The following is a 26,506-nucleotide window of genomic DNA, read 5'->3' as shown; positions in this document are numbered from 1 at the left end:
GACAATAAAGAAATCTCCGCCCTCATGAATTTTGGGAATATAGTGGCTTTAGAACTGGTTCCGTTAGTGGAATTTTTGTGACCTCAACCCATCCATCTCAATCTTGCTAACGGGTGCCGAAATTGTGCACAGAAAAGAATCGCTTCCAGTTTTAGGCAGATGCCAAACAGCCCGATACCCATGGTCGTATCAAAAGCAGGACCAACAATCAGATGACCTTATTTGACATTATTTGGGGTCACAACTTATCACTGATTTGGTTTTGGTCAAAATACCACGTAATTCTCTCTCTGCTTCCACCTTTCACCACTTCCCTTTTTCTCTTTTCTTCTCCCCACCCACTACAGCTGGGTAGATTTCATATGTACCGGATATATAAATTATACTCCATGCATCTGACAAAGTGGACTATGACCCACAAAAGCTTACACCACAACCCATTTGTCAGTCTAACCTGATTGTTTTTAAATCAGAAGAGAGAATGATTTCAGATGTCTTAACCACTACAGCTGTGCAACTCACCCACATCAAGGGTGCACATCTTGGGTCAGTCTGAGGATCCGATCCATGTCCTGAAGGGAGTGCCAAGGGAGTAGGCAGAGACTAGGGAAGGTGGCAAGGAGTTAGAGAAGAGGATGAAAGCAGGTTGGACAGGATCAGGTAGAGTTGGCAGAAGGCTGCAAGGGCAGAGGAGGACTGGGTAACAGCAAATGAGATGGAGAACGATTGAGCAGGGACTGGGGAGTACAGTGCAGGGGTTTGGGTGGAGTCAACATCTGGGATGGGGAAATGGTAGGACAGCCAAGCCAATAGGCAGATATGCAGGGAAGCCCAGAAGCAAAGCAGTTGAGGACATGGAGAGGAAGCAGACAGGAGAAGAGAGTCAGATACACAGAGAGAAAAATAAGGTAGACCTGGGGAAAAAGAAAGTGGGGGGCAGGCAGAGAATACGGCAGGAAGCGGATCCAGGAGGTGACCGAGGGAAGGGGGCAAAGAGCACTGCACACTGGCTATGACCCTCTCAGGCCCAAAGACCACACTTTCTGCCCTCCTGGTCTACTTCAAAAGAGATTCTCTTTCAGCAAGGTATTTAGTTAAGATTAATTCTATTTAGATTACTGGGAGCCAGTTTCGTATAGTGGATTAAGGCGCTGGGCTAGAAACCTGGAGATGGTGAGATCTCATCCTTCCTTAGGCACAAAGCCAGCTGGACAACTTGGGACCAGTCCCTCTCTCTCAGCCCTAGGAAGGAGGTACTGGCAAAACGCTTCCAAAAACGTTGCCAAGAAAACTGCAGGGACTTGTCCAGGCAGTCACCAGGAGTCAAGACTGACTTGAAAGCACACACACTACTAGACTGGTATCTCACTTTTTCTCCAGGAGCTCAAGGCAGCATACATACTGCCTCCAAATACTATTGCTACAACAACGGTCTTGTAAGCTACCTTGGGCTAAGGGGCATTGAGTGGGTCAGCATCAGACAGAGAATTATCACAGCCAAGAGTGGTCTTGTACCCAAATCCCCCAATCTTAGTTCAACAGCTAACCTGCTGTGACCACTCTGGATCTCCCAAGCTATCCCATCTGTATGAAGAAGAACGAGCAGCATCTGCTCACAGAACCCAAATGGTCTCTCCTCACCTGATAGCTATTCCCATTCCAGAATTTTTTCATCTCCTTGCGGTACAAAGCAACCAGGGCACAAGTTATGAGCGTGCATGGCACTAAATAGAGAAGAGCTGGTTGAGGCATCTTCATCAATATCAGACACAAGAAGGTGATCAACATGCCGACACCATAAGCTGCAGAACAAGGCAAACATTTTAAAAAAAAGTCACTGAATGTTGCAGATGTTTATGCTCCTTGGTTTAGGCTAGGCATGGTAGACACAATTGCTAATACCACTTTTCAAAGTAATCATTGGGATAGATTACCTACGGTGCAGCAAATGAAGTATACAGAGGAAGAGCTTGTTTGAACATCAAATCTGCGACAGTATGCAACCAGGAGACCTTTAAAAAAACATCCGAAATGAAAGATAAGTCAGAGATATTTTGTCAGGAAGAAAATGAAGTCATCAAAACAACAGTCTCCACTATACAATGCTACTATGCACACTTCCAACAGGAGGCTGAATTATGGGGATGGAAGACGGATTCTGTCCCTTTCTTTGCATAGGCTCCCGTAACGTCTGCTTTAGAGAGGGGGCTGTGATTGGCTCCTCTGCATGTGGGGCTCCACAATGGGAGGCAAATGAGAGGACTGCATGATGTCACCACACGAACGCCATGACTTATTTACTTGTGTCAGATGTCAGAACACAAGTAGGTGCTGGTGGTATTTGATGATGATATCATGTGGATGTCATTATTTTGGTGTCCCTGAGTCGGCTGCAGATGCCACTGCCCCTCCAGTCTTTGTATCCCACCCCATAACCCAAGCCTCAACACAGACTCTCGCTCTAGTCCACGGCCCTTGTCTGCACCGCACGAGCCCATTCTTGCACTTCAAATCATGGAAGGGGCCCAAGAGGATCAGGAGGGGCTGCTCAGTTGGAGCGGCCATTAGGAAGAGCACCAAGGAAAGCTGCAGTGTGGACTTCAAGGCCTAATTACAGGGCAGCCCAACTGACTTTTATTTCTGACAGCCCTTTTAACTACCGCTTTAGAAACTGACCAGGAGACCAAAAATGCAGATAAATATTATGTAATGACTGAGGTTTGGGAGAGCTGTAAGTTTCCTAGGCAGCCTCAATGTCTTTCCCTCCCAGAATTCTGACATGGGGATTATGACTGCTTGTGAACAACCTTGGTCTAAGCAATTGCTTTGATTGTGAATTTTGGGATGGGGGGGTGGGGGGAAACCATCCTCTATTTCTACCTTCCCAGTTTTCCATTGCTTCTTTTGCCTTTTCTGCCTTTCAAAAGGAAAAGAAAAACATTAAGGAGTGAAGATATATGTTTCATGCTGAGAACCCTATGAGCCTTCTACCCAACCAAACTCATATGTGGAGGCCTGGACTGCAAATTAGGACCTAGGAAGCTTATTTCCTGGGGAGTGTGCCCCACAGAATTCTTTGGGTTATATTTAGCTATATTAGAATTTATTCTGCAGATACTCTGTTGCCATCATTTTTATACTTAATGGGAAAAAACAGGGAAGCAAGAAGAATATACTCAGTCTCTCTCTTACATATGATATACATGTATAGAGTATGTGTACATGTGTGTACAGAATGGTTTAGAAACTTACAAACTTGCAATAGATGGACTTAAAAAGACCCACGCGACCATTATGTGAAAGCTTCTTTGCCCGTGTTGGCCCAAGCACCATATTATGATGGTGAAAAAGACACCATGGCTGAAAGAGGCACTTACCTGGCACAACAATATCACCAAATCCAAGTAATGAAAACGGTCTCATACACAACATTGCTGGTGACGATTCCAGCCTGGGCACCTTGAAGACCACGGGCAACTGAAAAACAGTGTTTTCAACCCCCCTGTAAGACCAATCCAAAGGACGTTTCACAAAAAATAGATTTAAATTTTACCAGAACCATTTACTCATCTAGCTTACGCAGAACTTATTACGAAGGACCTACGTTAAAAAAAACAGTAATCAAGATGCAGAGTGTGGAAAAGTATGATCAGACACAAAAGCCACGGAGAACACATCTGTATAGAGCAGACAGACACCACAGACGTATGATTCATAAAATGCACCACGTGAAACAAGAACAAGATTTTAGCCTGATCAAAATTGGTTGGGCAACATTTAGATCCAGACCCTGAAGAAATAAATGTGGAGGGGACAGAGAATCAGGTTTCCCCCCTCAAAGGCTATTATTCTTTTTCAAAGGAGGCTATTTAAAATCCAGTGAATTTATCTTAAACACAGTCCTTACTTTCTCATGAGAAGCTGACCGCTCAGCAGAGGCATCCACCAAGTTTCCATCATTCTAGGATCAAACCCAAGTCAACAAGCATTTAATACTCGAAAAAAAAAAAGATTTTAAAAAATGGCTACATTCTGTAAGCACGTGATATCAGAATATTAAGGGGACTATCCAAGCAAACTGCATTATTGAGGAGGAAAAAGACAAGCCCTGCATGAACTTTCTCACCAAGATCTCAAAATGGTGCTTTTGGACAGGATTGCATGTTTATGTAAATCAAGTGCAGGAGGAGATAAGAAAACTCTATCAATATTATAATACCCAACCTGTGCAAACAGAAGCTACTGGTTTTTCAAAAGAGAACATGCCTACCTTTTCACTGTTTTCAAAAGGTCCTGTTGCAACTTCAACCATGATACTTTCCCCACTCTGAAAGTTTGGAAAAGAATATTGATGCTGAATCATTCATTTTGGAAGTACAGGGGCTTCAATATTAGAGATTTAAAATTGAATGCATTTCTTTTAGCACCTAGTATAGTTTGGCCAGGACATTCACTGGCAAAGTCATATAAAATGGAATGAATTAGGAGCCAGAATTGCTCATAATCCAGTGAAGTGTACAAGTTAATATGAGATGATGATTCTAAAAAAGCAAAATCAGACCAAAGTTGATAATACCGTTGGTTTTGTTTGACTTACAGCAGATCTAGCTAAGTCAATTTTGCTGCAACTATAATTATTTCACGAGTTTATTAGAAACAAGCATCAAATCAGGCCGATTTGATGCAATTTCACCAGGTCAAAAAACTCAAACACATATACCAAATGCAGAAAAGGACATGAAGCCTAAGCACATTTCAAAATTAAATATGCAGAAGGCAAAAAGACCACATATGCAAATGTTTGTACAATAAATAAAATAAATAATGGAATTTTAGTCTCTAGACTTTGAGAATTGGACTTCTGGGCCTGGAATAAGTTGTATGGAATATTTAAAAGTCCTGGAAGTAAATGTTTGGAATTTATTTGTTCACTCTATCTAGACCTTACTCTAATTTAATGGCATCACAGTGCCACACAAAGGCATCCGGTGGCATTGGACAACAGCCAACGTCCCACTGCTTAGTCTTCTGCCTCTACGTTGGGTATGGATCAGATGAAATCAGTGCACGAGACACCTAACTTTTACCTCTTAAAATCCAAGCTAGTTTTATCAGAGTGAGACGGTTCTGTTCTAAATTCAGGCTATTTGCGTGAGAGTTAGTTCTCATGTAATAAAAGGAATAGCAGTTACTGAAATAAAGAAAAGATGCAAACTGATGGGGCTTCACAAAAGAGGCAAGTCACCTCCCTCTGCATGGAAAGAGCATGAGAAAACACACTAGTTCTGTGGGCCTCAACCGTCTATGTCTACATCTCTCATCTGAAAGCAGAGTTCTCATTGAAATTCTTGGGTTGTACCCTTAATCTTCCTTCTAAGAAATCATAGTTTTTATATTCTTGTTCCAGAGATTGTTTCCTGTCCAGACGGCAAGGAGTGGTCTAACAATTTAATGTCCACCTCTCCCTTTGAGCTTCATTGTCTAGATTTCTTCTGACGAACTCAACTTGACCATGATGCTTCTGAACATTAAAGCTGAAGGTACAACACTGACTTACTATTTCCTTTCTGGGTCATTTAAAATTCCACTGTTTCTTCAGGAAAGGCATAACTCTCTTCCTAATTTAATTACAATTCTCAGTGCAGAAAACAGTATTTTGAAAAAAATATAAAACATTCCTCATTTGAACATATCTGACTAATAAGGACCACCCATGAGGTTTTCTAGCCACGTGGAAGCAGATAAACCTCTGGCAAGGAATAAATGTCAAGGCCATCAAAATGTTGGACTTGCACACTTAAAACTTTCACTGTATCGGAGCATGTTCTTCATAAAAACAGTACGTTAAAAATCAAACACCCTCTGCATGATGAAAATAATTGTTATAAAACCTGCATACTTACTTTTGTAATGAATGGTGTGATGAAGACAAAAAATACATCATATAAAAGAAGGAGACCTAGAAGAATCACACATGACTAGAGAACAAAGAACAGATGTTTATTTTTTAAAAAAAAACAACATGTATGCAGTATCCTTTCAAACTTTAACAAAATACTGAAAGACACTGATTCCATATTTGGGATTCTTTTTCTTTTCTATGGTCTTTCTAGTAGTGACCTTAAACATATGTAGAAGCACAAATTCTTTGGGCACAGAGTAAACATGTTGGTTTCCCTGGGCATTCAGTCAAGGTTATTTTGTCCCAATGTTTTCAGTGGGTTGACTCCAAATACGATTCAGTCTAAATCTAGCCCAAAGATTGTGCCTCAGTAAAAACAATCAAAGGACAGATTACACAGCCAATTAATTTTCAGAAAAGGAAGTTTTAAAAGATTAATCTATCATTTATGTTTTTTAAAAAAACAAGAAGAATCCAATGCATTCCTGCTATCACTTTTCAAATCTATGTTCAGGTCTTCAGGTCAAAATTAGAAGTCTAATTTTTGCCCTTATAATTGTTAGGTTCATTATTTTAATATAATCCAATTATTGTATCCTTTTCTACTTGATGTCTATGAATAACAGTTGAAAACACATGACTTTTCCCAGCCTTGCAGATGCGTTGGCTCCATTTCCAACCATACAATATAAGGAACAAAAGCAGCTGAAACCAGCATCTCTGCTATTAACATGTAACATTTTTCAAGGAAAGTTAACTGTAACGTTTCCAAAATTCAAGAAATAATTTAATTGTTAAAACATCTTTTTCTAGAGGGGACAAAAAGGATGGTAGGCACAAGCTTCAGAAAGCAACTTAAATTCTACAGGATCAGATTGTAGCTGACAACTCACTTGTTACCTCCTTTTCCTCCCCCCTTCTGATGCTAATCACGATGAAATAGAAGGCAACTGCAAACCATAGTTAACCAATCAATTATAATTAATACTAAACACAGTCATGAAAACACATAAGCTTATAATTCATTTCCAACCCTCAGGTCACAGGTTGGAGTGCCCAAGGGCCTTTTCAACATAGATGGCTCAGAAAAGGAAAATTTTATTTGGGGAGAATCTTCATGAGCTACTCTAGCAGACAAAACTTAAGGCTACAGTCAGCACAAATTGAGACACCTCTCTTTCCTTCACTCTGTAATCTGTTGTGTTCATATATTTTAGCTAAATAAGTTACTGTACCTTGAAGTTGGGCATTTTGAGTGTTCTAATAAAGTTCAGACAGAAAGAAATTCCCAGGATATTTTGTAAAATCCAAGCCCAGCTAAAATAAAAATAAATAGGTTATGTTTAAGCACAGGAACAAGAACGCTACATATACATGTTTAAGCTATAATCCTCAACACAATAATGGATAGAGACCCTCTGAGTATAATGCCACAGGCTTCTGAGTAAATACACACAGAAGGTTTGGGCAAGTGAAGAACTCAGTGTAATCTAAAATCGTGTTATCAAAAAGAGGAAACTTGATCATTCTCACTGGTGACTCAGTCCTGCTTGTATAATACAAGACAGATGAATTAACAGCCAATTTTGTGGGCTTGAGCTCCTGACCCAAACGATATTTCTTTTCGGCCCTCGCAAATTTAAAATATGCACACAGACACCAAAGCGCACAAGACTTCGGCGGTTTTTAATTTCTATTTTCTAAAATTGTTTTGTTTCTCTTAACTGGATTTTTATAGATTCGTAGCTATATTTTTTGGGAGGAGAGGGGAAGAGACGTCATGGCAGAGGCATCCGGCGGGCGGGTGGGCAGGCGGGGGAAGAAGAGACAAAAAACCCAATACGGTGGGCACTCCTGTACACCGGCCCCGCGTGCATGAAGAAAAAAATAAAAGGGGTGGGATTCCAATTGAACAATCACCCATACATCCTGGTGCCTCTTTGTTGATTCTCTTCTAGAAGAAATGATGATTTCTTCTAGCAGGGCTTATTCCAACGTGGAAGCAGCCTAAAATCCTTCCCTTACCTATTCTCGTTCCGAAACACAGCCCAGGTGACCGACAGTCCTAGGCAAAACAGAACGAGGAAAACAAGCCGCACTTCGATGGCGTGGTTCCAGCATGGAAACCTAAACATACAGTTGCAAGAACAAATCTGCATTACAAATACGGGATGCAGAGCACATTTTCCGGCAGCAAAGGCAGCTTTGCTAAATACAGTATCGCACTCAGCAAATTTCAGGGTTCCTCCCCCCATTTCGGTCTAAGAAAGAATAAGCTTCACTGAAAAAAGGTAAAGAACAGCAGTATGAAAGGACGGGCTTTGCGTCGTGATGCCACGGTCGCACGTCACCATTTCTTTGCCATTCTGGGTATGGAACGAGATCCCCCAGACGTCAATTTAGCATCCGCCCTGATAATGTTATGCAAGTTTTCAAAAACCCGGCTGTTTCCCCAGGCCTTGTGGTAGGCAGGTTGCAGAGCCCTGAATGGGTTGCTTGTTGTTCTGTAGGTCCAGACACTTAACTTCTCTATTGTTTTCCCATGTTAAGTGTTTAGAGCTGCCCAGAGTCATTCTGGAGTCATGGGGCTTCTACATTTACTAAATAAACCAATAAATAAATACCTGCAGACAGCTATGATCCACAGGTTGCTCCTTGGCTAATTTCAGGTCACTCTGTTCATGTCTTTCCATAAGCTGGCTAACTATTGATCCCATCTACCTTTGCAAAATATTTTCTTAACATTTATTCATTTTCCTTCTCAGCTTTCCGGTAACTTGGGCTCATACTTGGGCTTGGACAGATTCACTTCCGGTCTTTCTCCACCAGCATTCAATGAGTCGTTTCTCTCACTTAAACTCCTGGAGTTCCTCAGTAAATCAAGGAACAAACCCTCAGCCACTCAGGAGGAGGTCAAAATCAGGTCAAAAGCCCAGATCACCTCTTGTTGCCAGTTGCCAAGCAGGCAATCAGTGGAATTGCCTACCCAAGATTCCTCAAGCGCCCATCAGATTTCTTCTGGATCCATAAGATGCCTGGAATGGGCCATTCTAATTGGCCCATTTGTCTCACAGAGATCACAGGTAGCAACTAATCTCTTTTGGACCTGGAAGTGTTCTGATCGCGGCAAAATGCCAGTTGATTCACTTTCCATATCCATCACTAAATAACTGCTCTGTTGCATCCAAAGTCTGATAAACTGAATGACTTAATTTTCAACTGCAAAAGAAATTATTTTTATTTGGCACAGAACTTCTTTTTAAAAAAAGTCGTATAGAGTAGAGCACCGTACCTGCATTGTCCATAAGGTATTTTTTTAAGTAGGGCAGAGAGACAGGAATACATGCTTGAAGCAGATGCTATGCAGAAAATGGAAATGACAACGTACACTAGATAAGAGAAAACAAGAAGAAAGACATGGTTACGAACAAACTGACTAGAACCAATTGACCATCAATCTTTCAGTAACGGGGAAGAGAGATTCATATAAAAATGGATACAGGTAGTCCTTGTTTAGTGACCACAACGGGGACTGGCAACTTGGTTGTAAAGCAAAGTGGATGCTAAGTGAAACTGCGACTGTGCTTATGATCTTACTTCAGCTTTCCTTTGCTTTACAGACCTGTGAAGGTCGTAAATGTGAGGATTCGTCGCAAAGTTACTTTTCATCGCCACTGTAACTGTGAACAGTCACTAAACCAGGCAGTTGCTAAATGAGGACTACCTGTACAGAGGTCTCCATTATTCTTCCTGCTTTTAAGCTGCATTTATCAATATCCCTGAGGAAGTATCCTGGATCACATTCAGACCCAAAATTTAGGCAAACCACACATTTCTTTCTGCAGCTTATAGCCAGCCTACAATATGGGAATCATAATCATAACCACCACACAGGGCTGTTGTACAAATTACAAAAAAAAAAAGTGCTTGTAAAAAATACTTTGGAGACACGAACAGTCTGCCTAAATTGCACTGGGGAGACTTGCTTTTTTAAATGTCCATAATGCTTTTGGCATCCATAGCTATATCAGGAAGTAGCTGAGTTCAAAATCCATCCATCCAACATTTCTTTTAAAATATCAAATGCATTCAGTTGTGCAAGCCCTGTCTGCTACCTGGACCGAGATCCAGCAACCCAGTGAGAAGTTTTCCCTTCAAAACACAGGCTAGATAAATTCAAATGTCCTTTACCGAGCCATTTGTAGAAGTAATACATCAAAACCAGCATAGCGCAACAGGAGGTCACAAATATGACAACTGTCACAGGGGTTAAAGTAAGGCTTTCTTCATCTGATAAGGAGCTGCTGCTTCCAGAGGTGGGGCCGCGCTTCAGCTTCTCACTGTGTGGATAAAAATAAGCCCTTAGAAAATTGCCACACGTGACACTTCTTTATTTCAACAACTTTGCCCTCAGGGTCTAATAATACTTGGCAAACAATTGTTTTTATTCATTTATTTATTTAGAAGGTTTTTGTCCTGCCTTTTGCACAGAAGCTCAAGTTGGGCTGAGAAATGACTGGAGCCAAATCACCTAGTGAGCTGTTGTGACTGAGGGAGAACCAGAACGTGGCTCTCCCCTCTCCTAGTCCCACACCTTCACCACTGCACCACACAGGCTCTCTATTTATTGGCCACTTTCCACTCAAAATTCAAGTAATCTTGCAAGCTAAATTTTACAAAGCTGCACCAAGGTCAGTAAGCTGAACATATACAGTATTTAGGAGAAAATGTGGAAATTGTTTTGGTAAACCAGCATATTATTTAATCATTTATGAACTGCAAAGATTCCAAATACTGGGGACACTTGGATAACCTACAGTAAGTTTTAAAAGACCCTTTGACTGCAACTGTGTACAGTTTCTTTAATTGCCTGCAGTAATATGAGGATTGACAAAATCCTGTTGAGTAAACTTTCGGGTTTGATGCCAAAATATAACCCAATGTATAAGTAAAGGGGAGCGTAAGAAGGACAAAGATCAAGGTTTATTTGATGACTTTTTACAATGCATTCCTGTGTCCCAAAGTTGTATTTGGTTTCTACAAAAAGAAAAAAAAAGCCCACTTTCTGCACTACAGAAAGAAAATTTTACCATCGCAGTCTCTGTCCTTCAGATACACATTTTTTGATATCTACTTCTTAGCTGCATATGAACAGATCAATTTACTTAAAGAACAGAACCAGAGTCTAAGAAGTTTGCAAGGGGAACGGAAGCCCAACGAACGCAACTCTATGGTAACAGTAAACTTTAGAAATGTTTTTGGAATTACAGCAAAAATTAAACTCACAGTTCTGCTCTACCACTCCAGTAGCCTCCAAGAGACACGCAGAACATTGCGATTAGGAAAATGATCACCATACTATAGTCAAAGAGGGGTTCAGGTGGTGAATATAGTGCCACATTAACATTTCTTCCAAGAGTCTAAAAATTATAAACACATCAGTTAGAAATATTGGTTGACTATTAGACATGCACCGCCCAGAGTCGCTCTGCAGTTTGATGGGCGGTGACAAATTTGAAATATTAATTAATTAATTAATTAATTAAAAAAACAAATCCTTCCCCATTTGAATAACCATTCATCACTACTCTGCCTTTGTTGGCCAGCCAACTTAAGCCCACTTACGATCAGAGAGTTCGGTGGACAAATATGCATTAAAAATTTAACTCTGCAAGTTCTACCAAGCTGCCAGTCGCAATGAAGCCATGTGAAAAGCAGTGAGAGAGAAGGGCTAAATGTAAGATTGTTCTTAACTGCGAGTAAAGGGTTGGCTGTTTAATAATCTACTTAGAAGCGTTAAGAGGTAAATTCTCTTCTGCTGAAGGACATAGGATCAAGAAACTGATCAAGATGCTCTAGTGCAGTGTTTTTTAGCCATTCTGGGAGTTGAAATCTGCACACCTTAAAATTGCCAAGGGTGAAATACACCACTCTAGTGGATCCTGTGGTGAGCAGGGGTCAGACTAGATCACCTCTAAGATCACTTCTATGATTCTGAGGAGGAATAGCCACATAGAAGCGGAGGGGAAGAGAAAAAGAGCCAACAGCGAATAAAAAAGGAAGCTTATCAAGTTAATATCATATATAGACAAATACTGCAAAAATCTCAATTAAGTGGTATGTATAATACTTGTTTCAGGAAAGAAAAGCTATTGTTTTATTTAGTATCTTTTTAAGGAATCCACTAAGAGGTGAAAAACACAGCACTAAAGGCAATTTATCCTGGATCAGCAAATGGAAAGATTTCTTGGCAAGCCTTTGTTTCTCAAAATTAGATTAATCCTCAAACTCCAAACTACTAATCAGAAACTGAAAACGAAATAAAGATACCGTACCATCAGTAATGTGTGCATGTGGGTGTCACTAAATATTAAAAGATGGAAGGAGACCAAGAAAAAAGGCCGTGCTGTGAAACCAAAATCTATTAATTTCCAACGGGAATCTTTTGTTTTTCTTGTTCACGCGTACAAAAAGTCAGTGTGAAAATGAAGTACCTCTTCCAAATCAACTATATCCGTGTTTCTAATGAGCGCAACAGGAATGGTGATATTCTGGGTCTTGTTCCCTCCAGGAGCATGCTAGAAAAAGGAAACTAAATTTACATCTGCCTGACTGAGCCAATCGCTATATTTGACTAAATCATGAGACATTTCCCATAAAAATGGGCCCCGATTTCTCCCATCTTTCCCAGGCAATTTTTAACAGTCCCCCTATTCCACAGTTATCCATTATGTACACATTTTTACTTCCACGTATCTCCCTTTAATATGCAGTTTGGGCCTCATCCTTTGCCTTCACAAGCTCTTGAAAAGGCCCACAGTTCAACTGTGTTGCTTAAGCTAATCCTGCCTGGATAAATGGAAAACTATTTGGAGATCCTACAGATGCCACCTGAGATGCCTGAGGAAATAAAGATATTGCTGAAGATATAGGTAATCCTTGTTTAACGACCACTCATTCAGCAACTGTTCAAACTTATGACGGCACTGAACGAGTGGTAGTTAAGGACTGGTCCCCAGAGTTCTGGCTGTCACAGCATCCCCACAGTCGTGTGATTGCGATTTCGGACATACCCTGCCAGCTTCCCACAAGCAAAGTCAATGGGGAAGTCGGCAGGAAGTCAAGAGGCCCTTGCTTAATGATCTCCACGGTCCTCGCTTAACGACGGTAACGGGACAGCCGGAAGCAGTTGCTGTCATAAACCAAGGACTGCCTGTTTATCTAAATAAAAGTTTTGCCACCAGAAGCAACCCACTCAGGCCCCATCTAGCAGTAAAGGATTCTGCTTTATGAAATATCAGTTGGGACGTATAATCTAAAAGGTCAAAAGAAATCACATAACTATGGAGTGCTAGTTCTCACTCTTCTTCATTCCTTAGGCTGCGGCAGAGTTGGACTTGCAGGATTCCTGCTGCTGAGATATCTTCACTCCATCTCCTCACAGCTGAGGCTCTGCCTCTTCCTGATCTGCTTCTATTCAAGCTGAACCTTTATATACTGATTACTGAATTAGACTATCTCCTTTTTATTCCTTATGTCTCCTCTGGAGCTAAGCCTTATATATCAAGACAGGGACTATCCTATTAATTACTGATTTTTAATCTACAGTCATTTGGGGAGTCCCTATTAGCTGAAAATCAAAAATCCCTCAATTTAATAAAAAAAAATTAGAAGTAAACAGTAGGCAAACTTGTCTAGCTTGTTTAAACCACATCCTGATTAAAAGTTACATAGGATTCCACAGATTCAGGGCCCAGGCCTAACCTACTAGAATAATCTGTAAAAGATTATCAGACTCACACAGATCTGCTAATAACAATTGGAAAATGAACACATCATTTTCCGTGCACCAAAATACAGACAGAAAACAATCATCTGTGTAAAACTGGACCTTACCATGGGAGATTTGCTGGCCACCAGCAAGAATTTAGCACCGAACCGTTGAGCAATCTCTGCCTTTTCTAGAAAAGTGCAATTTCCCCTCTTCACTACGACTGCTTTGTTCTTGATATCTTGGGTAACGTCAGATGGACTACACAGCATTTTGGGGGTCAAGAACACCAGTCTTGCATATGCCTAAAAGGCCATAAATAAATAATGTTTAAAAATGAAACAAAAAGTTAAAAAGTAAACACACAAGAGACTTCTGCAAGGTAGCTGGAACAGTTTCTTCCACTTTTCTGTCACTTCCTATTATTTACAGGAAATAAAATTAAAATCCTGGGTCTGTAATACAAAGTAGTAAATGCGCCGCCAAAGAGAATACAAGGAGCACATACTATTTTCCAAGGTGCTCACCTTTCTGCTAAAGGCTAGGGCTGTGCAGGGCTTCAGATTCAAAAGGGGGGCATTCCTGCAGCACCTGTTTGCAATTCCTTAAAGCCCGCGGAATCGCTAATCTGCCTTCCACACCTGCCGCTCTTTCTGGGAAAAGATGCAGCTGCTTTAAGGAGCTGGAGATAGCTCCTATCTGTGTGCCCCTGTTTCCTAAAGCACCTTTCTGCCTTTGAATCTGAAAGACTCCTGGCAAGTAAAGCTGGAATCCAACATTCTCCTACAGTTCCTTGCAGAAAATTTAACAAAGGTGGTATTCACAGTGATCCTCCACCCAGCCCAACTTTTATCATTTTGAAATATTTCACTCCCACATCATTCTACTGCACGTATGAATCCAGCCTTATCTGTGTTTTTTCCCCACCACTCTATTCTACCACACTGGCCAATGACATTTCCCACAGGGATTCCGAAAGGTTCTGACTAGGTTCCCACATTGTACTAAACCATAACATGATTTGCTGGCTTGTTGCTTATCATAATGTGTGAATCCTGCCATTGTGGCTTAGTGTTATCCGTTGACCCAGTCATAATGGGTTAAGGAAAAAAAGACAGTTTAACACAATGTGTAAGGTTTGTCAAATGTCCCCAACTGAAATTCATTCAGATCTTACAATGTATAAATACTTACAATGTTAGATAAACTATCAGGAAGAGAAGTCCAGTTAGAATTATAATAGATGCAATAGTCCTTTGTTAAGTCGGGATTGTCATTCTGAACTGCATGCAGAACTCCTCCCTCAGCACTGATCTATTATTGGAAAAAGAAGAAAAAGATTAATTCAAAAGTGTTATTGTTATATTTGATAATTGTTATGAATTAGCAAGAATCACAAGATTTGGCAATATATAAATTTAATGACGTACGTAGAGTTAAAAAAATTAAATACTGTTTAAATTTGAACTAAGAAAGCTGACTTAATAACACCACCGCAAATTCAAAACTGATTATGCAATGAACTCAGGTATTCACTTGACTCAACTTTTTTTAAAAAATCAAAGTTCCATAGAAGCCTTTCTTTATTAAGCCAACAATTTTAGGCTTTTGAGTTTCTTAAACCCTTCCTCGGCCAAAATTAAAACTGCTAAAAAAAATATTTAAATCGCTTCTTCAAACATCTTAATTCTAAGAATTCAGCAATACTTTGTAATGAACTGAAGGGCATTTTCACATGATATGGATCCCCTAATTAATGTTAAGCAGAAAAATTTAATAGATGGAAGAGGCTTCAACTTGAGGATCATTCTTCATGTAGAAGAATTTAGAATTATCTAATTCTGTAATTCTGCTGTTATTACCATTAGATTGTTTACCAATTATTTAATGTCTATGTTGTTGATCTGTTACTGTTTTCTGCCTTGGAAATATTTAATCAAAAACACTTTTAAAACATCATATGCTGATTGGCAAACTATGTCATCTGAGGGTGACTCAGATTGTGACTGAGGAGAGATTTAACCACATGTCAGCATGGTTTCTCTGTCCATCCCTCAAGTTGAGCTTGACTCATGATAACATCAAGGACACAGTAACAAAAGTGGTTTGCTTTAGTCTTCTGACTGTACTGTAGACCAGTGTTTCTCAACCTTGGCAAGGTGTGTGGACTTCAACTCCCAGAATTCCTTAGCCGGCTGGGGAATTCTGGGAGTTGAAGTCCACACATCTTAAAGTTGCCAAGATTGAGAAACACTGCTATAGACTGTATGTGTGTGTGTGTGTGTGTGTATATACAGACTATATATATATATACACATACACATATACATACACACACACACACACACACACACACACACTATGTATGGTATATATAGTATACTAGACTGTAGCCCTGTTATTTCCTAGATATCTTATTTAGGAACTAACCTGGCCAGTTCAGTTTCTGAGCCCAAACTAGCTTACCCAGATGCTGCAACTGATTAAGATGTGATTCGTATACATTATCTTAACCATGATGTTACGGGGGGAAAGATGTTCAAGCAGTTCACAGAAACTTGCACCTTAATGACTTCACTAATAAATGAGGGCTGGAGTTTTGCTTATCCAGTTTGCAAGACTGTACTCTCACCCCTTTTTTCCTGGCATTAAACCTGATGGACACACCATGTGAATTGTGTTCCCCCGGCTGTGCGTTGCTGTTTGAGGGCCAGACGCTTACTCACGGCCACAGTATTGGTTAAGCAGCTATTAAACCTCCAGAAAAGTGTTCTCGGGCAGTATGACACAGCTATGACCCTGCTAGGCTACTGTGGGGTTTGTGTTTGTTGCATTTTTAAAAAAAAACAAGGACTGTCAACCAGTGCAAAGATTCGGTGGTGTGTTCTGAGTGGAAGCTGAAAGCACACAGGTATGCGTGACAATTTGTAGGTTGCCTGTACAGCTACATGCTTTCAGCTTCCAACTAGAACACACCGCCAGTATCATCTGTGCTACAACTGCACTTGTTCTAACTCGCTTGGCAGAGATGCTCTGTTGACCAGGCATTCAGGAGACTGAAATACCCATCAACACAATGAACCGATAAATCAGTAGAGCCAGACCAATTCCCAGATCTCTTAACAGACGGACCACAAAAACAAAACAGAATCACCACCAGTTGTCACCTGGAGCTCACAGCTCAAGTCACTCAAACACATTATTAACAAGCTACAGCCCATGCTGGGAAATCACACTGCTCTTTTTCACGCACTGGCTGGCAGGCTCATAAGTGCCTACAGAAAACCACTCAACTTGAAGCAGATTCTCACAAGCCACAAGAAACAACAGGACAAGGATGTCAACATGGAGACCTTGCAAGAAACCCAGATGTCTACTTTGCCCCCACATCTACACCAACAGCACCATCACAGGCCCAAACAACTTCACACACAAGATTGGAGGTGCCTTTACATGCCCTTCTTCTCATATGGTATACACCATCATGTGCTGGCAATGCCCCTTTCGAGTCTATGTAGGACAAATAGGAGGAACTTTAGGCAATGTTTGACATCAGGACTCAAAACAAGGACAAAGTAATGTCTGAGCATTTGAACCTTCCATGACACTCTGTTACAGATCTGAATTTTGGAAAAAGGAGAATTTAACTCCATGATTGAGCCAGAGATTGCTGAAGCCACACACATCAAAAAGTTTCAGCAAACATGATGGGTTTTTAACCCATTACAATTGTTAACTGATAAGGTAGTTGTAATCTGTTTCAGATGTAACCTGCATTTAAATTGAAATGGAGGAGAGGGGCTACCTACCCCTCACTTCCTCCATTTCAATTTAAATTCTATAACATTTTAGCCACTCTATGCATCTCATGCCATGAGCTATAACTCACAAAACCTTACAGAGTTTATTAACATTTGTTAGTTGGAAAAGGTGCTAACAGATTCCTTTTGCTCTCAACATGTCTCCTTTCCACTTTGATCACACCACTTTTGCTTTTGCTCCATCAACGTGTGTCGACATGTTTCAGAAGACCCACATATGGCTCATGATGAGAAGAAACTTTCCTTCTGCTTAAGCAACTAAAATGTCTGATAATTCTGGCTGTAGGTAATTCATACCGAAATACATTCAGAAATAAATTTCATTACTCAAGTCTGTCCCAGAGGTGGGGATACAGGCAATTGCTGGGTGAGAGGCAGAACTAGGAAAATGAGATTTTTAAAATGACCCAAACAGGAAGCTAGTTTGACATTTTAATCCTTTAGCATGCCATTTATGATGATTATAAATTATTGCTGAAAATATGCTAATCTGATCAGGCAAAGAAAAGTTGCTGGGAGTCAGGTGGTATAAACAAATAAAAGCAGTTGATTTACACCAGTGTTTCTCAGCCTTGAGACCTTTAAGATGTGTGGACTTCAACTCCCAGAATTCCCCAGCCAGCATGAATTAATTACGTTTATTTAAACTTAGGCATGAAAGTCCTGGGTGACTTTGGGCCAGAACTTTCTCTCAGCCCAACCCACCTCACAGGGCTGTTCTTGTGGGGAAAATAGGAGGAGGAAGGAGTATGAAGTACATTTGCCGCATTGAGTTATATATTAAAAAGGTGGGATAAAACGATGATGATATTATTTCTTAGAAGTCCACAGATGTGTTTGCCAGGCCACTGAATATTGCAAGGGTCTGCTCCAACGCAGAATGAAAGCCTCACACGCAGATGCTTTCGCGGGACCAATGGAAACCAGCATCCAAATACTCGGGAGGCACCAGCTTGCTCGCCTCTGCCATCCCCGTTCCTGGCATTCTGGGCTGCCATGCTCAGAGGCACCCTTCGCGCGGCACAGAGGCCAGACCAAGCCGAGCGGCCTGGGTCAGCACGGCCAGGATCTGTTCGCCTTTCATTCCACCAAGACGGGTTTCCTGCGCTTCATCCCTGGCCATCATTATGTTGGTGAAGGTTCTCAGTCATCCGGGTGGCATCGTCTGGAGTTGAGTCATGCAGCGGGGCTGGAGAAGCTGCCTGGGCGGGCAGCGAAACGCGCCGAGCCAAAAGAGGCCCGGTGGCCGGGACTCAGCCCCCGGATTCAGCCCCGACCGTTCCTGGCTGACAGGGAATCCGGCCATCCGGGCAGCGAAGAAGGCAGCGCGCGAGGACGGGGCTTCCCAGCGCTGCGGCCGAAGTCGGAGCTCGGCAGCCGCCCGGCCGCCTCCGGGCCGCCGCTCCCTGCCCTCTCCCCCATAAACCGAAGAGCCGCTGCTCGTCGGCGGGCGAGCGACGGCGTCATGGCCGAGGCCCGGCGCACGCGCAGATAAGCAGCGCCCGAGCAGCCTGCCCGGCGGGCGCCACGGCTCAGGCAGGGCCGCGGACGGGGATGTGCGGAGAGCCCGAGGCCGTCCAGTAATTCGCACGCTCGCCTGCCTGCCTGCGGGGCCTCTCTGCCGTGGGAGGGCGACCGGGGGCGCTTCGGCTCTGCCGTCCGCCCGTGCTCAGGGGCCGGGGCCGCACCGGTCCCAACCCGTTGCCCGGCTCAGGGTCGGGGGCAGCCCGCGCGGAGTGGCCTCGCGGCCGGGCGCGGGGAGGACAAGCTCCGGCGCCCACGGAGGTTTCGCTTTCGGCGCCTGAAAGCCAAGAGCGTCGCCCGGCCGTCGGCGCGGGGCCCCCGGATTCTGCCCTCCCGCGGCCGCAGGCTCCGCGGAAGGCCCGGCTCGCCCCCCGCCGCCCCTCCCGGCGCCAGCCGCCTCCCGAGCCCGGCGGCCCTTACCAGCGGCAGGAACACGGCCCACAGCGCGGCCCGCAGCAGCAGCCGGGCGGCCCCCATGCCTGCTGCGGGGCTCCCCGCCGCCCCTGCGGAGCTCTCCGGTCGGCCGGCCCGCAGCCAACCGTTCCGCCGCCGAGCGCGTCTCCTTCCCGGCGCGGCTCCGGCGCCCAGCACGGCCAGAGCTTCGCCTCTTCTGGGCGGGCTTTCCTCAAGGGCAGAGGCGGCCCAGGCGCCGGCGGAAAAACCCGGCCCCGAGGAGGGCGCGGGCAAGAGGAGGAAGGGGGCTTTCCCCGGGCCCGACGTTCCGGCAGCTCAGCCGCTCTGCACCGGCGCCCGGGGCCCTCGGCCTCGGGGCCACACAGCCGTCGCTTCCTGCCCACCCCAGGCAGGCCATCCAAGGCGACGGGTCCCGAGCGCGAGCAAAAAGCTGGCCAAAATCTCTGGCAGGGCGGGACGCCGGCCAAGGGTCCGCCAGGCTGATCCCCTCGGCCAGAGCTGGGGAAATCCTAAGGGATCGTCCGCCTGCTGCGGCAGCGGCTCAAGATCCCTTGGTTTGGGCTCACCAAAACTGCACTAGACAATCCCACGCCTAAAGCGTTACGCTGTAGGGATTGTTTAATCGCAACCCGCCCAGCCCTGCCAGCCATGGAAAAGCAGGACGGCGACTGCGATGGAGATCTATGCTCTCTTCCCTGCCGGGTCCTTTGGCTTATTTAGACTGAAATGCTGTAATGTTTAATCACTGTCCCTTTTACAGGCAAATATCAACAGCTCTCCCTTCGTGTAAGACCTTATGCATGGCACCACGGAGCCCGACTGCTACCGGCAGGAACCTTAAGCGGATTTATTTTTGGTACAAGAGAAACTGTCAGCCGTAGGAAGTGGGCACATGACTGACTAGTCTGGCTCTTAAAGGCAGACTAAATAATCACACCTCGGGTGGCCATCCAAGGTGTTACATAACTCTCAGACCCAAGTGAAAATAATGGGGCTTGTGATAGCTGGAGAGCACTAATCTGTGCAGGTCAAAATATTAAGCAACAACAGAGTAACTCTTGAGCTAAATTAATTTGCAGGCAGCAAGTCACTCACACTTCCACTGCTTTTTTGCCCTTGGTCATCCTGTTTCTCTGTTTAGGTAAGGAAATCTCTCTGGAACAATGACCCAAAGGGTCACCGGTTGTCTATATGCTAATAAAATCCAACTGGCTGTGTTATCATGTTGTCCTATTCTCTCCCCAAAAGAGAGCATTCTGCCAATTTCAGCAATTCAGTCCATAACATTGAATCCTTTGTAGGAACCAGTACTGAGGTGCTTGGGAAATGACTAACAAGGGAACAGCACTCACATTGCGACTCATTTTAAGGCAGCCTTAACACTCAAGGCAAAACTGGGTTTTCAGAAGTTGTTTAATTCATCTCCAGTACCTGATCTCATCTGATCATCAGAGCATTAGTTCCATTTGTATTACATTCACTACTACAACACCTTCCAATCCATAATGCAGACCTTAGACCTTTGCACAAACATTAACAATTTGACATATTACTGCTCAAGAACAAGGATGAACTTCATAGGGATGTCAAATACTTGATCTTTTTTTTTTTTACAAGTGTACAGAAGCCATCTGCAGTAGATACACTATTCTGAATAATATTCACACACACAAACACACACATTTTAGTAAGATTGAATTATTTAAAACAGTACACAGGTCACTTGTTAAAAATGCCTATTTTAAAACTTGAGGTGCTTGAGTTTGGTCTTCACAGTAAAATTAATGACACCATCTAATTAAAGCAAATTTATTTTCAAGTAATAGAGGGTCCATTAAATCTAGGACTTCAGCCCTCTGCTTTCACTTCATGCAGCTGGAGTTGTGATAGCTTTATAATAAATACATTTAGGCCACATCAGCAGCATGCTTCAGTTTTGTTCTAGAAACATCTTTTGACTCATGCACTAAAACTTGACTACCACGAATCAATTTAAATTGTAGTTCAGAGATACTAAACTCAGACTACAGTTTCAGGCAAGAATTAACAGTACAAGTGATTTAATGAATCAGACAAATGTTTCTGGATTCATTTGAGTCAAACTCAGTAAATTCAGAGTGTGCACCCATCTTCCAAGGGGTGGAAGAGACATTTTTATAATAAGTCTTGAATTTTAGAACAGAAGCAACCAGTATTAAGATTGTCATCACACACCACACATTTTCTGCAGTTCCCACTAGCAGCAAGAATTCTATCACCTGGTCCTACTTCAAAATAATAGTCAATTTTTACATTACTATTCTTTACCTAACCCTTTCATTTGTCAGCACACTTCGAAAAGCCTTTTAGGGCACCTAGCATGGCTGTGATGCAAAATGTTTTAAACATTGTTTTTGTCAATGACTGAGTAGAGCTTAAGGCATAGGATAAGTTCCCACTCATAGCCCAAGAAATATATTAGCCAAACAGACCAAATCTTTGATTCTCAAGTTTTTGTTAAAGGCCTATTTAATCAAAAAGTCAAAAATAAACTCTAAAGTACTTAAAAATGTTTTCCCAAGCACTATTTTTTTTTCTGAAAGATTACAACAGCATCTCATTAAGGACAAGTAATCCATGGCCAAGATCAGATTTAAGACCTGCTTCTCAAGCTAGACAGAATTTTCTGTAGGTCTTAGTTTTATAGAAGCTAGAACTGATTAGATATTTAACCTAGCTTCTCTGCTTCTTCCTCACCCTCATAGAATTTAAAACCCCAAGATTTATAGCTGAGAAAGAGCCATGAATTGAAACTGTAGCTACATGTAGTACTTTAAATACTACATTTAGAACAGATAGCAAATATGATGCTGCCCATTAAGGTTAACCATAGCTTTATCATTTTGTAATCAGATCCCCAGCATGAACAGACTGTCACAGAATAACAAGTGGTGTCATCTTAGCAGTTTACAACCACCATACAAACAGTAATGAATAATCTAAATATACAGCTTTGTATCTGAAGAGATTGGTTAATTACTTGGACACTGCCACCTAATTTGAAGACCTCCTAAACCTGTGTACTCATAGAATGGTTGCTGTAGCCTCCTTTGGAATTCATCCGTTCCTGAATTTGCCCAACCTGGAAAAAGCATAAGATTATGGAAGGCTGATTAATACTATTAACATTACATAGTATAATTTGTTCCTTAAAATAATTCCACTATTTTTATGCAATTAATTCTAGGTCTGGTTAACTTTTAGTTAATTTTCTCTGACTCTAAAGTCTCAGTTATAAGCTCCATTACACATTTTAGTCATTAATAACAGTTTTGCAAAAACCATGCATTTCCTTTAATGCATGTTTACCCAGAAAACTGTTAAGAATGTATTCAAAGGATAAATGTGCAAAGGAATTCACATACCCTTAAGCCAGGTGAGTTCTTCAGAAACATTGATGCATCACACAAAGATTAGAGAGGATAATGTAAGAAAAATAAAGTATCTTCCATTTCATAGGATTACTGTATCTTGATAGTCATACCTAAACATTAATAGAGAATGCAAATGTAACACTTTTTTGCTTCTCTCCCCAACATACTTACTGATGGGGGGTTACTGGCCATCTCCTTTGTTCCAAAATGAGTGATGTGAACAAAGTTCATTGGCTCTCCTATCATTTTTCTGTCAAGTCGTGGATGCCTCTTCTTTAAAAAACAGAGAGAAACACATAAAATCATTTTGTTAGATCTTTTATAAATTAAGACAGTCATAGTTAATTGTTCTGTTATAATTGACATTTGATGTTTTATATATATCTATTACTACTACTGTGATGAAAATTCCTTTTGGCGCAAGATACATAGTTCCTGTACTTAGCAGTCATTATAATATTCACAATACAGGTTCTGGCCCTGTTTGTATTTAATCATGGCATAAACATGGCCTGGAAACATTTTTTTGTTTTTAATCATGTCCCCATGATGTTGCCATCCGGAGTCATGTGGCATGCAAGTTTAATAAATTATTATTTCATCTCATCCGCTGCTAGTGAATGAGACTGGGTTAAGTGATCCTGGGAACAAAAGAAGAGAAGGATGAGCAATGGATACAACAAATGATAAGGTAGTTTTCCACTGACTGAAGGAGAGCTGGATAACACTATAACACGGTAATAGAGAAAGTTAAGCTTTCCATCCTTTTCTTCATCACAGGGGAAAGATTTTAGGATTGCTCATGACAATTCCCATAAAAGTCAATAAGATCTGACTAGTGAGGGAAAATATACCAAGTCTTTGATTTTTCTAATAGAGTTTTATTTCAGATTCCCTATTCAATATTTTCTGATTTTTTTCCTTTATAGCTGAGCTCTGGATTACAAAGCCTGCTATAAAATAGCACTTGAATTTAATATTGAAATAAAATGGCTTAACATGTCAGTCTTCTACTGCTATTTTAATGTATTTAAAAATTAAATTGCATTTTAATTGAAATCTGTATCGTATATGATGGTTTTGAGTATGCTGCCTTGGGTTGTTGCTCTGAAATACAGCATATACATTTTTTAAGTAAAACAAACTCACTGTTCGAGGCTGATCTCCAATGCAACAGTTAAAACAAACCAGGAACTCTGTCATTATAGCACACAGTAATAGCTTCTAGAATTAAAAATTAAAGCAATTGTCATAGTTAGAGAATATGCTACTGATACTGTTTTCCAATAAATTGTTTTAACAGACCTTAGAATGGTTGAACCTAGTTACTTATCTCACTGACCTGTATAAAAAGAAACCCATCATACTTGATTTAGCCTGAAATATTAACAATGTCCTTTAATTCTTTCTTCCTACCTCTATGTGCCTGAACAAAAGCTATGTAAGAAAAATACAGCTACAAGAGCTACAGTATTTAACAAAAAGTTCATTTTACATGCCACATGTAAAAAAAGTAGCTATAAACATTAATAGCAAGCTCATACAAGTATATGAATTTAGGAAAAAAAAGACTGTATGGATACAACTAGCTTTCTGAGGACATGAAGCAAAACTTTAATATTTAATTTTTTTTTTACTGTAGTTTATCTAATCACCATCTACTGAATTTAACAAGAATAGGAGGTAACTTCTGCGGATGCATACCAAAGCTAGATACTGTAATGGTTCATATACCATGTATTAATACAGTTTGTGTTTGGACTACATAAAGTCAATTTTTGCAGATAAACCATGAATTATTGTTTAGCAGATGAACTAGCCTACTATGATTTATTCAGTAAACTATAATAAAGCAAACTCAGAGTACTATAAAGATAGTCATGTTTCATAATAACCTACAGCTTAATAAGTCTTTTATTCTAATAATAGAATATTCTAACTATTCTTTGAATAATTACTCAAAAGTTATAAGTTCTCCTATGCTGACATTTGATTGTACAACAAATATGTAGCCATTAAAGTCAACATCTTGGATAATTTCAAGTTTCAAACCTGATTCAACTATATAATTATTTTAAAACAATAATATAACATAATACAGTAGTCTTTTCAATCCAATTATATTAAGCCACAATTATAACAGATAAACATAGCATAAAAAACAAGGCTATAGCAATTTTTTCAGAAGTTGTTTTTGTACTAGTAATCCCAAAGATGGACATATTTGCATTTTATACCCAGAGCATTTTACTGTCACAATTTTATATGGTACAACAACACATATTAGAACACATACACATTAAGAACTCACAACCAAGACACATAAGAATACCACTTCTCTAAACATTAACCTTCTTAAAACAAAGACTACAAAGCAATCTCTACTCTTACACAGGCCCCAAATTATCCAATTACCACTTTTACATCTTCCATTTATCACAACTGCACTCTGGGTGGAGCTCTTTTCATGCCTGATTATTTATTTCCTTTTTAAGACTTATTCCTAACCTTGCATTTAGATAGCCCTGTGATTCAGGTGAATCCTTCCCACAACCTACCTATCATCAGCTTTTGAGAATATGTCAACACAGAAATATTTTCTACTATATAGACTGATTTAGGAATACTATATGAGTTTCCTGTGCTTTTTAATAGCTACCTGCAAATCAGAATTCAACAGATGAAGACGTTCTGATAACTGAATTTCTATCCATTTATGCAGGCGTGATATGCATTGCAGGATACTATAAATATCCTGACTTTTATAAAACAATATTTTTTCTTGGTGAGTTCTAGTCCCGCCTGGTTGTTTTCATGTCTATTCCATCACATTTGTAATGCTTACAGATACTTACAGTTTATAAGTACTATATCACTCTAAAGGAGATACAGAATGAATCCACAAGACAATCTGATTATGGGCCATTTATCAACTTTTGTGTGCCTATTTTGCTCACTAGTCTTTGGCCTGCTTCATGGAAACACACTAAATTGCTTAATGCAATGCTAGAAGTAAAACCAGACTGTTCACAGGAAGCTCAAATAACAAAACTAAAGCTATACTTTGGACACATCGTGCAAACACAAGAATCATTGGAGAAGACGCTGATGCTTGGAAAAATCAAACATTAAGACACAGAAGACCATGACGAATATCCAAGAATTCAAACAAACAGTTACTGCCAGACAATCCTGGCAAAATGATGTCCATTATTTCACAAAGAATGGGGACATACTGAATGCCTGAATCACCACATGTGGGCTGCCATCCTGCAGAAGACCACTAGATGGCAGCAAGGCATTAGAATGGCCTGTATTGTGTGCTGCCACCTGGTGGCTGCCTGAAGTACAGCAGCCCAGATCTGGCATTCCTAGACTAGGCCATAATCTAACTTTCTTCTTCGTGTGAAACATCTGCCATTGCAATTAACTGTTTTATGGCCGTTAGTTGTGGAAATGGGGCCACCAATGCTATGTTCTATGGATGACTGTGATACACGAACCTAGACTTTTTTCCTCAAAAAAGTATAAAATCATGCCTTCGACAGGGTCGATAACTTCACGGTTTTTTTCAGTTTCTTTTGGAAAATTCCCTCAGAAGTTCGCATTTAAAAAGGACCGGGCATTTCGCCGCGCCCACCAAACCGCTCCCCCTCGCCTC

At 41.3% G+C, this 26,506-nt stretch overlaps 1 protein-coding gene and 1 long non-coding RNA gene across 6 annotated transcripts in view; both read right to left on the bottom strand.

Moving 5' to 3' along the window:
- The window catches only part of SPPL2A (signal peptide peptidase like 2A), a 28,278-nt gene extending 8,284 nt beyond the window's left edge, over positions 1-19,994 (bottom strand). For 2 of the 5 annotated variants that reach the window (XR_015797501.1, XR_015797500.1), the window contains exons 1-16: positions 19,439-19,994; positions 14,868-14,987; positions 13,799-13,978; positions 12,397-12,480; positions 11,189-11,322; positions 10,094-10,242; positions 9,195-9,291; positions 7,928-8,029; positions 7,138-7,219; positions 5,904-5,978; positions 4,271-4,327; positions 3,908-3,961; positions 3,378-3,477; positions 1,935-2,012; positions 1,642-1,802; positions 523-776 (exon numbers count right to left, since the gene is read on the bottom strand). Coding sequence is in view for 2 of the 5 variants with exons in the window: in XM_088148590.1 (XP_088004716.1) it covers positions 1,642-1,802; positions 1,935-2,012; positions 3,378-3,477; positions 3,908-3,961; positions 4,271-4,327; positions 5,904-5,978; positions 7,138-7,219; positions 7,928-8,029; positions 9,195-9,291; positions 10,094-10,242; positions 11,189-11,322; positions 12,397-12,480; positions 13,799-13,978; positions 14,868-14,987; positions 19,439-19,495 (1,530 nt within the window). In the remaining 3 variants the exon portion in view is untranslated. The remainder of the gene's footprint in view (positions 1-522; positions 777-1,641; positions 1,803-1,934; positions 2,013-3,377; positions 3,478-3,907; positions 3,962-4,270; positions 4,328-5,903; positions 5,979-7,137; positions 7,220-7,927; positions 8,030-9,194; positions 9,292-10,093; positions 10,243-11,188; positions 11,323-12,396; positions 12,481-13,798; positions 13,979-14,867; positions 14,988-19,438) is intronic. The other 3 variants (XR_015797502.1, XM_088148590.1, XM_088148591.1) reach the window with 3 other exon arrangements.
- An 847-nt stretch (positions 19,995-20,841) lies between these two features.
- LOC112540508 (uncharacterized) lies at positions 20,842-24,066 on the bottom strand. Its single transcript, XR_015797451.1, has 3 exons — positions 23,995-24,066; positions 23,017-23,118; positions 20,842-22,553 (listed from the first exon to the last, which is right to left on the bottom strand). It is a non-coding gene; the product is annotated as an uncharacterized LOC112540508 (long non-coding RNA).
- Between the last annotated feature and the right edge of the window lie 2,440 nt (positions 24,067-26,506).

This window comes from Python bivittatus, unplaced genomic scaffold (genome assembly GCF_059951505.1).
Source record: "Python bivittatus isolate LINGU-HERP-01145 unplaced genomic scaffold, Pbiv_v1 ctg000530_np1212, whole genome shotgun sequence".
Taxonomy (NCBI): Eukaryota; Metazoa; Chordata; class Lepidosauria; order Squamata; family Pythonidae; genus Python; species Python bivittatus.
Note: the sequence above shows the minus strand (reverse complement) of the source record. Positions and strands in the feature narration are given on the sequence as shown.